Here is an 18,272-nt window from a genome sequence, read left to right as displayed (position 1 = left end):
AGCAGCCATTACAAGGCCTCCCAGACTAGCTCAGGAAAGCTGTGCTCTGGAGCATAGAAACTTTCTTCTTCCATTCCAGAGTTGGAAATACAAATTGCTTTTAGTATTTAGATTGCTTTTTTAACTACCTGTTTTTCCACATCCAGAGTTTCCCATTAATTAATATGCTTATTCTAACTTCCATTTTCTCCTGTCTGAAATATAATAAAAAAAGTAAATGCAATTGATGATCACCACCATAAAATGTATCAAGAAACTTTGCTGCAATTCCTTATTTGTTACAGTTCTTTCAAGAGGAAGAAGCCAGAGGATCCTCTCTGCTTTCTCAACTTCTTCTGAAGTATAACAATCTTAGAGGGTCTCAACTGCTGACAGAACAATGATAGAATAAGTGAACCATGAAGAAGTACACGCTTATTAATGTGCTGCATAACTGAGAATGTCATCCCTGGTATATTTTAAATGTCTAATTAAAGCTTCTGTTCAAACCATTGTAAGTTAAGAAGCTTAAGTTCAGTAAAAAAGAAAATTATAAACTGAAAATGGTTAAGTTTTGCTTTTGGAAAATGCCAGTCAATAAATGCAGATAACCTCCACAATTCAGGTAGACAGAATTCACCACAGTTAACATATACTTGGTCCTCTCATCGGCTTTCAAGCCTGTCATCAACTATCCTGAAGAGTCTAATGAGTTTTTTAAACAGTAAATACTCATATTGCAATATAAACATTGCAAAACCATCTAATAGAAGCCCAAAGTTCATGAAAAGTACATTTAGCAAAGCAATTCTATAGCAGTCTCTTGACACTGGAGGTGAAAGACTGCATCTATGGATTTATGAGCTGGTAACTGAATTACCAGAATTAATTTCAAAACAGATGCTTATCTCAGATACTTCCTCAATGACAGCAGTGATTTCTGTCCACGCGGAGTCTGCATCTTCTCTCTCAGTAAGAGGTACGCAGGAAATAGCCACTTCCAAATTATGAAGAAGTAAAAAAGAAACCACTCAGAAGAACAAGGAAACGAGACAATATCAAATGAAGATGCTTGGTGGGGTGAAGGGGGTCAGATCTTTCACAGGCAGGTCAACAGCATTAGCACAAGTTACCACTTTAATCCTTTGCCTTAGGAAGCAATGAACAACTGAGTTTGTTTGCCTGAGTCAGCATTTGGAGCAGTTCAGAATGTTTTCTGTTGGAGGGGAAAATCACTCTAAGGTCAGTAAAACAACCTTCTCTTTGACTCCACCAAGGGAGGGGACAGCAATTCACTTCAGATGAAATTCTTCTCTCTTGATTTGATACGTTATATAAAGATAAGGTCACTTAAGCTATGTTACACCAAATTGTTCCAAGCGTAATGAACTGTGGATAACTTTAGTTTTGCAAAAGCAGAACCTGACTCCATGGACTGATTCACATGGGATTTCTCTCAAGGCGATAGGAGCAGAACCTCTTTAGTCAGGAACAGCACAGTAGCTTTCTATCTTGAAATAGCATGAGTTATTTTGATATCTGGAAGAACACATTTCTGAGAAATTTTATCCCATACCCTAATTAAATCTAAATTATTTTTATTTCATAAATCACAAGTATGATGAAAGCTGGAAATTTCCAGAAAGTCTCTTCCCTCATTTGCTATTCTTAGTAATGTCACCATTTCATACTCTCTTAATACTTTCCAATAAGGAGACTAAAAAAGAACTATACAGCAAAGCAGCTTTATTTCTGCCCTTGGCTAAAGTTTCTGAACATTTTAAAGATGCAAGCCAACAGAGATGCACTCTCAGCTTGCAATCGTAGAGACAGCCTGCCTAAAGACAAGCACCAGTGCACTGCAAACTCATTCAAGGCTGCACAAACATTTATCATCTTAGCAATATGTGCTTTAACACTAACTATCTTCAATAATTTCCTTTACCACAGGGGCATTTTTTTCCCCACTAAGTAAAATACAGCTGTCTTGGAAAAAAAAATTGCTGAGCTAGTGAAAAGTAATTCTCAGCCCCTTCAACCAATTAATCTTTTTCATAAACTTGAAGTCAAAGATGCTCGATTCTTGTTGTGCATTTGCTCAGTTCTGACAGCATTAAGGTTATTGGACATCAGTTACTTGGCAATTTTACCACCCAAGGTACCATTTATCGGCATATTAAATATGTTTTTAACTTTTATAACTATTTATTTTCATCTTTAAAGTTTCCATTGTCTTACTCAGAAGTTCCAATTTGAAAAGTACACTCAGCAACATTTTTTAGGAAGATGGATAACCAAGGTTTGATCCAATTCATCCAGTTACAGGTTTTTCCAAAATTCATGTACCTAAATGTGGTTAGACCACAATCATTAGACACTGAAATACACTACTGGGAAGACCAGGATGCAGACTGAAGCTGGAGGCTTATGTCCTTGATCCAAACCTTTAGCTAATGCAACGTTACGACCTGATAACACAGAACCATAGGGGCACAGTAAAGGTGGGAGTCATCAATGACTGCATAGGTGGGATACACCCTTCCTTCCAACATCCATACAGGGTCTTGAGGTCAATGACAAAACACTCCTCTCTTGCAACATGACCAAGATTTCACTCAAAAGAGATCACAAAAACCACGTTTGCACTTACTAAGAATAAAACCCAGCAGTAATGAAGATCAAGACTCACAGTGCAAGTTTTTAGGGGAATCAAGCAAATTGCTTTTAATGCAGAATAGATAGCCTGCAGTCAGCCCACTTTCACTTGACCCTATCAGTTTCCATGTTAGGCTACTCAGTAATTAGAAAACATAGCAAAATTACTGGCAATGCTAGACAGGTTTGATGGAGCCATATTTTAAAGTAAGTAATATTGGCAAAACATTTCAGTATCAGTGTTAGGAAACTCACTCTGGAATGAATATCTTACTCATTAAATAGTTCATATTACTCCTCAAATGAGATCGTGCCAGTAATCCTACTGCCCAGTCCAAACTGCAGCAAGTGAAATTGCATTGTGCTTATCAAAGTTCCAGCCTCCCAACCCCCTCCAGGATCTATAGATAATTTTTATCCTTGGCCAGCACTTAAAATGTTAGGTGCTGTTCCACACTGGAGGCTCCTGTCTGTCAGTGTGAAGAGAATCCATTACAATCCATCTCTGGAGCTTACTCAAATGTTTTTGGAGTTTGCTTTTAAAGTATGTTATTTATTTACTATTTACTTATTGCTTGCTGTGGTAAACATTGCAAAAATGCAGTTGTAATATAGTGAGAGATGACGGCAGGGAAATTCTTTCCCAACTTTGAGAGTAACTGGTAAAATCAACTTAAATATTCAAACACTGGAAGTAGACTTTTTTTCACTATAATCAGAGTTGGTTCCCCCTCCTCCCCCCCATTTATTACTCAAAACATTCACATCAGTGTAAATGTTAACATGAAATCTTAATATTCCCTTAATCCCCCAAAAAATTCCAATCCATTCTTCAATAGTCAGTATTAGAAAATAATATATGCTGAAGAGGAGTCACTTGGTGTGAAGATTTTACCTGACATTTCTTATTCAAAGTAAATTAGGCCCAAGTTGTAGTTTTTGGTGGAATGAGATTCAGTGAATACATGAAAAATACATCTGATGGACGTGTAACAAGAATGGGACATTCTTGGTTTGTTTTTTTTTCTCCTAAATATTACTTCCAAAGCACAAGGACTTGAATTACCAGAATTTTATTTGTTACAAATTATCACAACCACAATTGAAATAAAGCAGAAAGCATTGAGTAAACAGAACTGTAAGTTACAAGATTAATCAAAGTGTAAAAGCCTCATCCAGGACTACTACTAGAAAACCAGTGATTGCATATCAGAGAAAACAATTCTATGCAAACACCAAGTGAAAGAGAATAAGCAGCATAATACAACTGACAGGAATTAAAACACCATGTTATACAAGTTTCTGAAGGAAACTGGATTATCACTACTACCCATGAGTTTTGTTTGGTGTTCATGTTTAGCTAATACATAAATTTCCAGAAGAGACACTGATCCTCCGTTTAATTTATCCATGTTGTTCATACATCAGACAATCTATTTCCAAAAGCATATTTAAAGTCTAGTTATGAGAATTCACACACGCTTAAAGTTGCTGCGTAAGGCTAAGAGTCACTACAGGAATGTGAAGTTGCATTATTGCTTTGTAACAGGAACTTAAATGAAAATTCTTTATTGAGCTGCAAGTAGAACATTTTGAGTCACTAAACAAATAAGGGTTCATATATACAATTATTTTAAAAAGTATATAACATTATACACTTTAAGGCTTTAATACAAGAAATACAGAAACAGAGTTTTCATACTCCGAAGCCTGTCTCATTGTTGCCTAGGCACATGGACAAGTACAATGTTCTAAGCAGTCAGTAATTAACATGGCAGAAGTTCCTGAAAAAGAGAAAAACAGAATTTATTTGTACATAACCTGAGAGTAGTAACTACTAGTTTTCTGAAGACTGTCAGATTACAAGCAGAAGGATCAGGCAACAATGTGTACAATAAATACACACAGACTTAGGGAAACCACTGCAAAGACTGCTGTCATTGAATTCAATGCAAGTATGATAATAGGTTCAATAAAGGCAACTAATTGTGTCACTATAATCATATTATTTGACCAATAATGAAGCAACTGACCTGTGCAAGAATATAAAATCCTACTAGAATGAATCAAGCAACATTTATTCGTTCATTAAGTTTTGCCTTAATAAAAGAAAGGCTGTCTTTTCTCCCTCTCACTTTGACTTAGGCCCCTTTTTAGATTACTTTTCTCTTTGTTCAAAACAGATTTCATTTCATTTGGATTAGTCCAAAATTAGTCCAAAAAAATAAAAATAAAAAAAAAGCAACAGCTCAACATAATACTAGTGCATGTTATCTCAGAAAGTGTCAAGAAAAAATTCATACTACAAATTTGCAGTTTCTACAAATATGCAGAATTTTAGTTTTAAGTGACGTAAACAAATTTTCATAGGAGAAATAAAATCTATTAAAGTGAAGCACTGTAAGAAGGAAGACTTACTGGATTTAACATTCTAACTACCGTTATGCCCTACATACGTATACCTTTTTCTTAAATGAATTTTTGAAATTTTCTTCTCATTAGTAGAGCAAATCAAAAAGGACTGAAATGGTCAGCTCTCCTGTCAAGGTGGGACACGTATACCAAATGGGAACACCACACGGTTGAGGATTATTACATTTCCTGTCAGACGCAGATATGGCACAAGACCAAGGCCGATATTTCTGAGTGTAGAATGAGCGTATGCCTGAACTGAACACGTTCATCCTTCATACAGAAGGACTAACAAAGGATAACATCAAAAAATACAACTTGCATAACCATTCCAGAAGGTTGAATTCACTTCTGATTCACTGGTTCACCTACTCACCAAGCCCAACCACTAGCCATTTTAGTTTTAAGCCATACAGTTCCATCGCATATGCAAATGAATACTTAATGATTTACATGAAACATCATTATCTTTCAGTAGATAAAGAGGGGCTATAAGAATGAAGGGGACAGACTCTTTAGCAGGATCTGCTGTAATACAATAAAGATAAATGGTTTCAAACTAAAAGAGAGGAGATTCAGATTGGATGCAAGGAAAAAGGTCTTTTACAATAAGGATAGTGAAGCACTGTAACAGGTTGCCCAGAAATGTGGTGGATGCCCCATCCATGGATAAACTCAAGGTCAGGCTGGACAGGGCTACGAGCAATCTTATCTAGCTGTAGGTATCCCTGTTCACTACAGGGGAATTGGACTAGATAACCTTCAAGGGTCCCTTTGAGCTCAAACGATTTCATGATTATATGGTATTGAATGTGTCAATAGAGATTTAAACAATTTCACTGTGTGTTTTTTAAAAAGATGCTCCGCTTTGCTGCTTCTAGCAGCTACTTTTTCTCTGTTATTGAATCTTTGCTTTTCGAACCTATTCAGGCAGAAATCTTCTCCAAGCTTTCCTAACCTTTATAAGGTCTTCTACTTTAAATCTTCGCAGTAGTCTCAAAATTGTTCTAAAAGCATATTTGTATGTACAAAAAAGAATCCTTTAGCTTGTGACAGTTGCCTCCTAAATATACTATGCAATACAATGTATAAAATATTTTAAGTATGGAGCTCTAAATCATGTCCACTACAGGCAATGAGTGCATGGAGTTAGCAGTAAGAATAACACGTCCAACTAGGAAGCAAAGAGAATATCTGTGCAGAGTAGTTCAATTATTTCTTACTTTATGTACTGGATTTATCAGAAACAGCACAGCTAGCTATTCTATAGCTAATGTTTCTCAGTGACTTGCTCTCCATTCGTGCCAAAATTAACTTTGCTTCTTGTGCAGAAATGCTCACCTTTAAATCTTTTTACAAAATGCTTTATTCAGCTTTATAAAACCACTTTAGACAAGCCTGCTGACCAGATCAGGATTTTAAGTTCCCATTTGAAAATCAGCAGCATAAAATTACATTCACTTTCATTCACTTTCTCCTTTGATAAAATTCTTAATTAGCTGAAATGCTATCAAAGGTAAATATATCTTTTGTTTCCCAGTCTCAGATACATTTACACAATAAGCAAACAGCCAGAGGACAGTGTCTGCACCAGTACAGTTTAATGTTCAGTTTAATGACAATTTAAAATCATGCCTTTTCCCAGAGAAAATGAAAATGGCCAGTGATTTTGATTGTATTCTATTTCAGTACCTTTAACCATTATGTAATTAAAGCCTCATGTATAAAAAATTAAGGACCCGATCAGAAGCTCCATTTTTTATTTAATAATTTCAGAGATGAGCGAAGGTACCTACCAAAGCATCAGAAGATTAAGGTTTTTGTTTTTGTCTTGGCTGTCCAAGGAGTTGAGTTTCCTGACAAGAGAAAAAAAACATTTTACTAAATCTGAAATATTTTCAAATAAAAAATAAAGAAAACAATATAAATTGAACTATAATAGAAACTTAATGATTAACAAAGCTTCAGATAACATTTGCAATGTTTAAGTTACTAGAATTTATGGAAAAATAATATATTGCAAACTACTGGTTATGAGGTTTTACAGTTGTTTAATAGGGAATAGTTTGTCCACATTTAACTATCTAAGCTAAGGATTTTAGATTACTAACACAAATTAAACGTTTTAAAATGAGAATTTAGTTGTTCTTGAAACCTTTCCTACATTCTGAAATGAAACCTTCTAAGTTGTAGTCTCCCTGTTTTTATTGGTTAAACTAAAATAAATTAGTGAGATTAAAATCTTATTGGATTTATTTACCTTTGCAAATGAAGACCGTTTTAAGGGTTACACATCCTCTGCCTCTGACGAAAGCGACCTCAATTAGTCAAGTCAGAAAGTCTTTAAAAGCTTTGTGTTTATTGCTTCCAGCACGGAGCGAGGTGGTCATTAACGTACCAAAATTCTCATAAAAATTCCAAAGTTGCACTAGTGAAAAAACGCTCAACAAGGTGAAAACTAGTCACATCGTTTTCAGAAAATTCATTAGCTATTTTAACCCATTTTTTACAAAAATATTTTGATCTAATGTGGCACTCAAGCAGATCCATACCATTTGGATACTTTAAACAGCATTTATATCTACGGTGAGTATATAAACGTACATTTAGGTTTATACCTTTTTTTTAAAAAAAAAAGTTGTGCGATGTTTAATATAAGCCTTTTATGCTGATGGCTGTTAAATGGATTTCTCCCTGTTTACTACTATTTATGAAGTTTTATAAGATAGAGCATAAAATTAATCTCACACACACTGATTTTCTTTCAAAAGTTTATTTAGTATCAAGCAAGGGTAAAACTTTGCTTAACACTACAGAACATTTCAAGACTTGAGTTACAAAATACCACATTATTTGCATTTGTAATTTGCTTCCCTTTTTACGCATGTTTGCAAAGAGAAAAAAACTAGCAAATGGCTGAAAATAAAAACTAAAAACTAAGTTGTTGAAAACCTTTAAAATAAAAGGTTACGCTTATGTTAAAAGAACGGACTAACATATTTAGTAAACCTAGTTTAACACTAGTTAATCAAAGGTTATTTTTTTGATCACCTATTTTTCAAATACAGTTTGGAAATAACAAAGTTCCTTGTTTTACATATCTTTCTGTCCAGGTTGTTCTTTCAACAAAATATTTTAAGCTCAGTCCATCCATTCAGATTTTTAAGCGCTTTGATTTAATAAAAAGGGATTGTTCATAGAAAAATTACTTTGAACAGTATACAGGACTGGTGGAGATTGGATATTTCACAACATCAGACAGTACAATCAGTATCTGGCATATGGCTGGTCTCTGTAGACTCCTTTTGTCGTCCTTGCCGAAGGCGCCTTGTGTCTTGAGTTGGTCCATTCTTCTTGCCCTACAAGAGGGAAAAACACAGTTAGACCTCTTTCAATATTTTTCCAATGTTGTCATTTTGTCTTAAATCAATAGAAACACTATTTACTGAAACCAAGGTACACAAATGGAACCTTAACACTTGGTCAAAAAAAATGTGGATGCAACAGATCTGAATGAGCTAGTTTAGTCTTTCAGCCCATAACAGCACACAGTGTGACAAGACTTAAGGTGAAACAATCTAAGGTTCTGGCATTCAGCTGAGCCTCCATAGTGCAAAGGTAAAAAATGCCAGGTACATTAACAGACTAATAATTACACTAGAATGAAATAACTGAAGAATATAAGTTATATTTAAGTAACTCAGAAATAAATTTATTTTGATCAATACCAATTTAGGCCTAATTCATATGTGCAATCTAATAGTGAAAAGCCACAACTTCACTGCAAACACTTGTGGCTACTAAAAATCTCAAGACAACAACTGACTTCATTGAACACTCACTTCCTCTAACTGGCAAGGAATATGAAGGTAGGTTATAAAATTAAGAGCATGATACATCACGTTTGAATTTTTGACAGTAAAATAACTGTCAAAAATGTGAGCTACAGTTAATGCTTCATAACTCTGACATTTTCATGGTCATAGATATTAAGAAAAAATAGCAACACATCTTATTAAATGAAAATCAGAAGGCAATGTCAGGCATTCATAACAAGAGGAAAATTCAGGACCAAATTCAGAGTTTAACAAACGTGGCTTAGGTATGCTTTAAAATGTAAGCACAACTCAGAGCACCATATAATCCTTGAAAAAAAGAAATCCCGAAAGCAACCACACCCCTTCTAGATCTGTCTTCTGAGAACTGCTCTGCACTAAGCAGGTGTACAACTGAATCCAGTGCTATCCAGAAACTAAACGTGAAATCTAAATGGCTAGATATAGTAATCAAAAATGTTCAAGTCAAAAGAACAAAAACATTACAGTCAACAAACAAAGAACCACTGTATTTCTTTGAACGACAAAACAACTTCCTCTGATGGCAGATATCTGCCGTCAGCTGACACAATTAGGAAATCAAGTATTTCAAGAGTACAATTTCATGATCTCTTTATAATAGTCTAATTCCAGCTATTTTATTAAAAAATAAAAAAAAGGAGGTTACCTCCAGTGCCTAGGCTACATATCACACTGAGGTGGGTGGAACATTTGGACTAGTAAGTAAAAGATGCAAGTTCAAATTTCACTGTAAGGCTGGAAGAATTAAAATTTACCTTAGCTGTCCAGTAACAGAGTAATATGCATGAAAAGCAACCTCTGGGGCTTATTCATTACAGAGAAAACAAGGCTCATATTAAGCAAAAGAATGCTGGCCACACAGCTGCCAAAGGTATAAGAAATTAAAAACTATTCTAGTTTTTTAGCACTGCTGTAAAGAACAGTTTACATATAAAAAGCAGTGTTATATGTCCAGATCTGGGCTCCCCAGTACAAAAAAGACAGGGATCTCTTGGAAAGAGTCCAGCGGAGGGCCACAAAGATGATGAAGGGCCTGGAGCATCTCCCCTATGAAGAAAGGCTAAGTGAACTGGGTCTGTTTAGCCTTGAGAAAAGACGACTGAGAGGGGACCTGATCCACGCTTATAAATATCTGAGGTGTAGCAGCCATAATGGTGAGGCCAGTCTCTTTTCAGTGGTACGTGGAGACAGGACGAGGGGAAACGGACATAAGCTGCAGCATAGGAAGTTTTGCACGAATGTGCGTAAGAACTTCTTCACGGTGAGGGTGACGGAGCACTGGAACAGGCTGCCCAGGGAGGTTGTGGAGTCTCCTTCTCTGGAGATATTCAAGTCTCGCCTGGACGCCTACCTGTGCGACCTGGTGTAGGGAACCTGCTTTGGCAGGGGGTTGGTCTCGATGATCTCTCGAGGTCCCTTCCAACCCCTACAATTCTGTTATTCTGTGATTTAGTAGTAAGCACAGTCTGAGGGGACTTACTGTACTTTTGCATTCTTGAAATACTTAGAAATATCATACTTGCTTTGCCAAAGAGTTTACTTTAATGAAAAAAGTAAAGATTTCACTTAGATATATCTACCTATCTATCGATACCAAATGAAAGTGATGTGGGATAAAGAAATTTCAAATTAGCACCTCTTTTGATGAACTGACTTTTCTCTTAAGCAAAAAGAACTAGATTAACCAGGTGACATTGTAGAAACTATCATATTAGGTATATTTATAGAATTGTAGAATGGTTTGGATTGGAAGGGACCTTTAAGATCAGCTAGTTCCAACCCCCCTGCTATAGGCAGGGACATCTCTCTTTAGACCTGGTTTATCATGACAAGGATCTTGGCTGAGGTAATTTTTGTTTCCACAGGAAATGTTTTAAAATATAATTAAAGAAATATTCATGAAATTCTTTTAAGTTCTAAAATCCTGTGACATGCACGACTCAGAATCACAACTCTCATACTATGTACAAGCAGTCCTCAAATGTATGATATTTGAATGATCTAGATTTTAATTTCTCTGATCTCTAGCCAGAGATTTAATATTTATCCCTTAAGCAAAGGTGCCTTTTAACATGCTTTATGCCTCTAATCCGTAACAGATTTCTTTAATTAAACCTGTCACTACCACACTTCTACCTCAAAAAATGTGATCTTTACTACTGGCATATGGTTTTTGCTTCATTACACATTGTTTTGTCTCTGGATGAGTAACTCCCTGCCCTCATGTCTGTTAGCCACCTAAAGTACTTCCACAATCTTTACCTAATGACTCTCTGCTTGATTTCACAGGACTGACGCATGACAATGAAATAATGCAAAAAGACCATAAAAGTTTTAAATGCATTTGGTTTGGCTCTGTATCAGACAAGTTCAGCATATTCTTTGCGGGTATAGAGTTCACCACCAGTTAGGCCATACTAGAAACATTTACTTTCAGCAGCAAACAACTGTTGAACTAAGGACCAACAAGACCTTTTTGTGGTTTAAATCTCACTGAATGAGACATGAAAATGATATTTGCAGCATAATTTAGACTATTCTCTTTTAGTTTGTTTCTTTGATTTCAGATTCACATGAGTACACTAGCTAATAGACCACAGAAGCCTCCTGCAGTGTTCTTCTCAATAACCACATATGGAGATCTGTGACAGTACAGGAATTCCTAGCAGCTGTTAGCCACTGCAGAACTGAAGTTTGCCTTATGGAAATTCTACATCTTTGATTATATTATTTTTTCAGACATCTTTACTACTGTAGTCACTCAGCTCAAAGCTACTCACCATATGATTCATATGTTTCTTCACTCAATCCATGGCCGTAGTCATAGTAATCAGCTCCGCTGTACAGGAGGGAAGCAGGAAGGAAAGCAAGAAATAAAGCAGTTAGATTTTAAGAAACAGTGCTTACCATTACACTTTCTGACTTCAAAAAGGAGAATCTAGAATGTAGATGTGTCCTAAGCTAAAGAAACTAAATATTCAAGTGACAATGCAGCTAAAAGGTCCTCACTGTTCACTAATGAAAAGGAAAACCAAACCACATTTACATTTGTTTAGGTTGATTTTTTCCATCACTGAGACCCTAGTCCACAGTACAAAATGTTACATGGGAATTTTACATTTGTCATTACACCTACAGATTGGAAAGTTGAAAATTTTTACAGTGCCAAAGATTATCAGGTAATGTTCTGAAACTAATTCCTTTGCTATCATTGTCTACCAGTTCCTAGTGGTTTGCATTTGAATCTGAATTCACAGGAAAAAAAAAACAACAATAAAGGATAAGCAAGGGTTATACATCTACTACGTGTTTGCAGAGGTCAGCATCTTCAAAACAAGACAGATGTGCACAAATGCAAAGGCTATCACTTAAACAAGTAGAAAAGAAATAATAATCAGAATTTCAAAGCTTAAAGCAGGACTCTGCAGTCATTAGTATTCAAAAATGTGTATGAATACTACAACAATGGACTAAAACAGTTTTCCATTTCATAATGACATTTTCTATTCACAGTAAGATCATTGAATGGAACCTAGAGAACAAGCACTATTAAAAGTGATACTTCCATCATCCTTTCATATTTTGTATAAGTGTAGCTACGTATAGGCTGTTATATATTGCCCATTCCATCCCTTATGTAAGAAAAGTCTATTAGACACCTTTACAGGATATTAAAAAAAAAATGTCTCATTTTCTTCCCTTTTCTTTCTAACCACAGACAGAGCATAAAGATGATTCTTGGAAAATAAATACTCCACGAGCCAATGTCACCAAATCTTTACTGCTGGGTAAAGAAATCCGTGTGAAATATGATCATGAATAACTAATTGCAAATACTGACAAAGCATTTCCAAAATTAGATAGATTGCTAACAAAATAAAAACCAGAGTGAAAAGGCAATTTATAGCCTAACATGAACTAGCAGATAGAACATCATAATACAAATTAAGTCACAGTCACTTCTAATCTGAACAAGATCATCACAGACTTTGGTTTTTGACTAGCAACTTCTGGATTCCAGAAAATAATCTAAGCCAAATACAGTAAAGCCCTGATGTGTGCAAATACGTATCTGAAAACTGTAGCTGAGTGCTTTTTAATTGTTAATGTAAAACTTCCTGAACGAAAGCGCTAACAGTGCACTATGAAAACCCACACAATATATCTGTACCCAACAGAAATATTGTATGTGGTTTGTCAGTCCATGTGATATACAACACAGAAATAAGGTCAAAGTTTGAAGCCTAACATATAACATAATCTTTCCCTGCAGCAGCCAGTGATAGAACAGTCTTTATTCTGACAACCAACCTGAAATTGACATGCACTATCCCTCCACACAGTACATGATTATTTATTTTAAAACTGTCAAGTTTAGAGGCCTATAGCAGCTGAGCCCTATTCCCGTATCTGTCAATCCTGTCAGAATGACTTCTGCAGGGCTTCATTTCATAGACTTAAATATCTATTAAACAAAAAGTGACTCATTTTACATTATGTAAACTGCAAAACAAACAAACATCTGAAAGGGAAAATCTTCTACTTGCACTAAAAGGATATCATGACTTATCTATGTTAATTGTCTGATCCTTCAAAATTAATAATCTATATAAAAATAGAAATAATAATAGGAAGGAGAACTTGCCCAGTGAAATGCAATACTTTTTACTTCAATTTTTCCCTCTTCTCAGTGAGGAAAGCCAGCTTTTTTTTTTTTTTTTTTTCTTTCTTAAAAAAAAGAAAAATCTGTTTTATACATGGATATCAGAATTAATTTTGGAACTGATGGAAGGCAGAGCATTTTCAGAAAGCAACCGAAGAAAACTTCCAAACAGGGAAGGTATTTTGTTTTAAGAGTAGCTTCATAAATGTCACCTTTGTCCTACAGAATCACACACAACAGCGATGTAAAAAGAACAAGTAAGGATTGTTTTAGCTACAGGTCCTACATGATAGACCCTGACTTGTAGGATCATATCTGAACAGAACTTTTCCACAAGGACAAGCCTCTTTCTCTCCCTCCCCTCAGATCTTCATGCACAGCTGCCACCGCTATCAAAATCCATCTGTCAACAGCAAACAGGAATAAGCATGTCCTAAGTATTACTGCCAAGACAACCATCATCTTAGTGAAGCTTCTCAACTCCACAACTGTCTTGAACATTAAGTTGAGTATATGTTCTTAATGCTTTTGTGGATCATTAAAACAGATTCTGTAATCCAGCTTATAGAAGGGTAGCATGAAACCAGGACATCAAGAGAAGATTCGAGTCCCTTCTCGGATCTTATAGATATATTTTTTATTTACTGCACAGCTGTAACACTTCTTGGCAGAAGTTTCTTTGGCTCATATTCTCAGCCTGCATCTCAGCTTATGTCTAATACAGAAAGCAGCTGAGACCTATTCGTGCAAGCTTTATAAAATACGAGAAAATTATGCAATCACTCTTAAACTACATCCCATTTTAATCTCATAATACAAATAGCAAATCTATTTCCTATAATCCAAAAAGATGACCACAGTGCCCTCTCAAGGATTCTCTTAGCTATCACTGTTTAGAAATTACTTTTACGGCAGCAATTGTAATATTTTTTATTTGTGTGGAAGAACAGTGAAATTACTTCATAAACATCTGCATTTTGAAGCTACCTACCAGGCACAAAACTAGGTCTATGTATTTCCTTAAAGCAAACAGTTTTACCACATGGAATGTCTGGTTACTGATATCCGTAAACTCATTCAAGTCACTTACCCCTGGACTCCACTCTCATCATGTGTCATATCTCAGAAAGGAAAACACAAAGGACAAGCAGCAGGAGTGACTACAGTGCACAAAGCAAGTATGATGACTTCTCAGGAATGGCAATAGTAGGAACCTATAGTGTTACAGTGAAACCAGACTACAGTAACAATCCATTCCATGGATTCCGTGGGAAAGACAAAAAAAACATCAAACCAAAAAGCACCAGCAGAGAAACCAACAAGTTGAGCTACTGGCATTTTGGTTTATCCTGAGAATTAGAATCAAACCCTAACTAACCCCACATTTCTCTGGCTTGCAAAGCAGTCTGAGGGTGAGAGAACAAGACTGCTATCAAAGGACACGAAACTGGAAACCCTGAACAATCCAGGCGTGTACCAAAGTGTTTCAAGAGCTAAACGAGAATAGAAATTTGAACCAACGTGAACATTAACACTGAAGTACGTGTTTTCTTCCTCACATTTCCAAATAGATAAGAACTCTCAGTACAGTGGGAGCAGTGGGAATAACGAAGATCTGAATGGCATCAGTTAGACTTTGCAGTAGAGTCCAGTAATGCATCTTGCATTAAAAAGATGAATCCACTTAACAGCAAAGGCTTGTTTGTTGGTCTTCTGTGAGTCTGTGTTGAGTGTTCCAACTGCATTACACATTGCTCTCATTTGATGTGATTATATCACAATAAAATTTGAATTCTGATGGGTACTAAACTGATCGTTTTTCATGGCATCTCATGCCATAATGGTACAACTTCCATCTGCCAGTTATTTTTTCTAAAGCAAAACTCAAGAAAGAAGAGGAAAAAAAAGTACAAGTTTAACGTTTTTCTGCAACTGTCTAATTTGCCCAATTAAATAGATATTCTCCCACCAGTGGAAACAAGTAGAATTTTTCTTCCAAGAAAAGCAATACTTCAGGGTAACCTCTAATAGATAAAGCTACAGTTTTCAATTAATGCTCATATGCTTACATTCTGTAACATAAAAATTCATCCTGAACTGATAAAGACCTGTTTCTCATGTCTCTGTCATATGCCTACTATTCACTGGCTTCCAGGAAAGCATGAGCTTTCAGTGAAGCTCCTTCTCCACCTAACATCAGGGAAATTAATCTTATTTATGTATATTTTTGAATCTCTTGCAAGTGTGAAATTATGATGCCATCCTTTTTCTTGCTGTAAACGGGTGATGTAGTCTTTGTTCCTTCCTTATCTTTCAATGAAACTGGTTACTACATATGACAACTTTCAAGTCATATCTAAGTGAATAATTTGTAAACCCTGGAAGTCCAATCATCCAGCTTTTGTTTCCAAAGATCATACTTCTGGGATCCCTGCTGCTGCATACTGAGGCTTAGCAACTAGGTATAAATTCATTTAATCTCACTAAACGTAGTCTTCATTATTGAAGCTTAAGTCATCTTCTTAAGTAGAAGCTTAAGTCACAACTGTGTATTCCAAAATTCATTTTACGCTACTCAATATAAGGTCTTATAGTCTTCATTACTGAAGATTAAGCTACCTTCTTTTTAAAAACATACTCTAATTAAATTTAAGCACTAAAATTAATGTATTTTTAATTTGTGACTAATTCCAGAAGTAACCATTAACATCTTCATAGCCTTTTATGTTCAAAAAATATTCACTGTTAATTATTCTTTCTCCTTATCAAGTATTTCTTACACAGATCCAATTTTACCTAACTTTTCTCACACAGTTCCACCTGTATAATCAGTCAAGGAAAGATTTCTAAGTCCCACCAAATACCCTCTTTAATTATACTGTGCCAATTCAACCATATTGTTTTTAAGATTCTGTACAGACACCTAAGTTTAATTAAATCAGTCATATAAAATGAAAAAAAATAAGTCTGTCATCAAATTCTGTTTTTAGATTTCTCAATTACTCACAATTTTACACTACTTTGCTGTACAGTTTTAACACCATTCGAAGATTTTTCCAAGGTCTGTGGATCATTTATTATTACATGCACTTTGTATGTTTTCAAAAGTCTGAGGAACAGTCACAGTAAACTTAAACATAAAAACCAGGACAAATTAAATTAGTTTTGGTATCTAAAAATGTTCTTTATTAAGTATTGTTATTACAATTTCTAATTAATTGTATTTCTTAAGTAGTGAACTAGTGACATTCATTAATGCCTACATAAAGATTTTGAAAAACTTTCCCCTTTTTTTGGAACATACAATGTGAAACACTTGTGTTATGATTTTTTACCCATCTGAAGTTTTCTTCCATCATTACGCTGAATTGGCTTAGCTATATTCCTGTGTACTGAGGGTTCAGATCAGTGATTTTTGTAACTTTATAATTTTTTTAATTGAAACACATGTGCTAGAATCACAATTAAAAGTGACTGTGCCATTGAGACACTAATATTTTATCTTCTCACACCTTCACAGATGACAGAAAATTATATATCTAAAGAAGTACCTGAGGAACCAGATACGACAAAGTGTAGAAAGAAATTTCTACCAAAAAATGACCCTAAAAATTAAACAGGAAACCACATGGCAGAGATTTTCAGTTAAAAGATATATTACCTTGTTTATGATAATACTTTTGAAGTTTTATTTGTGCAGAACTGTAGCCTATAACAAACTTCTACATACCAGGTGCTCATAAGCAACAATTAAGAAATTGCAAAATAGTGGCCATTCTCACTATCCCAACAGTGCTCTGAATTGATTTGATTTATAAGCCAGAGCATGAAATACTAACTGCTACTAGCATTAAAATCCGGAGAATCACATCTTGAAAAGCTACTCTAACAGACACTGTTTTGCATATAATGCATATTTATGGACCCTGGAAATGCTTGACTGCTGACAAACTAACTTAATGTAAATTTAAAACATCAAGCATCACAAACAAAATGATAGCAATTAACATGGAAATGCCAACACCTAAATAAGCTAGCTTCAAATCCATCTACTCAACTCTTTGCAAAATCCCTCCATTCGCAAACAGTAACGCTGCCTGCTTTTGTATAAGTACTAAGCACAGTTTAAGAATATAACTGAAAATTTGAGTTCTTCATTGAAAATGTGCAGGACCACATTTCTGGGCCTGGGCAAGAAATACAACCTCAGAATCAGTTTGCTGAAACTAAGGTGCCACTTCAGTGGCACTATAAGAGGGATGGAGAAATCTGGAGAACTTTAGCCAATCAGTTTACCTATATTAATTCGGCATCAGTTGAGCAACACCATTATCTGACCTTATACCTTTGTTTCCTGATCTTGATGCGACATCCAGTAATATTTTCTTCATTAACTACCTCAAGCTACTAACCACAAACTTCCTTAAACCTTTCCAACCAGAGTCCTTGTACAGTCTTCTGCAAAAAAAAATTGCCTTGAATCAGTCACTTGATGAATGGTGAAGAATAAGGCTTCACTGCATGGCATCCATAACACTGAGTTTTTAACACTCTTAGCAATTGCCACATGTACATTTCTTTTCTCAGGCTTTTAGATCTGAAGTTGCATCATGCACTGTTCCTTCAACACATTAAGGAATAAGCACACTGAACTAGATGCATTGAAAGGTGGACTGAAGAGAATTTGTAAATCCACTCAGAAAGTT

General features: G+C 35.3%; 1 protein-coding gene across 1 annotated transcript in view; it reads right to left on the bottom strand.

Annotated features, from left to right (window-relative positions):
• Positions 1–7,800: 7,800 nt before the first annotated feature.
• KHDRBS3 (KH RNA binding domain containing, signal transduction associated 3) overlaps positions 7,801–18,272 on the bottom strand; it is a gene marked incomplete at its 5' end in the record, with an annotated part of 41,502 nt that continues 31,030 nt past the window's right edge. Inside the window, 2 exons of the mRNA XM_031552981.1 lie at positions 7,801–8,405; positions 11,684–11,742. Coding sequence (XP_031408841.1) covers positions 8,314–8,405; positions 11,684–11,742 — 151 coding nt within the window. The remainder of the gene's footprint in view (positions 8,406–11,683; positions 11,743–18,272) is intronic.

The sequence above is a fragment of the Meleagris gallopavo genome, chromosome 3 (assembly GCF_000146605.3).
Source record: "Meleagris gallopavo isolate NT-WF06-2002-E0010 breed Aviagen turkey brand Nicholas breeding stock chromosome 3, Turkey_5.1, whole genome shotgun sequence".
NCBI classification, from domain to species: domain Eukaryota; kingdom Metazoa; phylum Chordata; class Aves; order Galliformes; family Phasianidae; genus Meleagris; species Meleagris gallopavo.
Note: the sequence above shows the minus strand (reverse complement) of the source record. Positions and strands in the feature narration are given on the sequence as shown.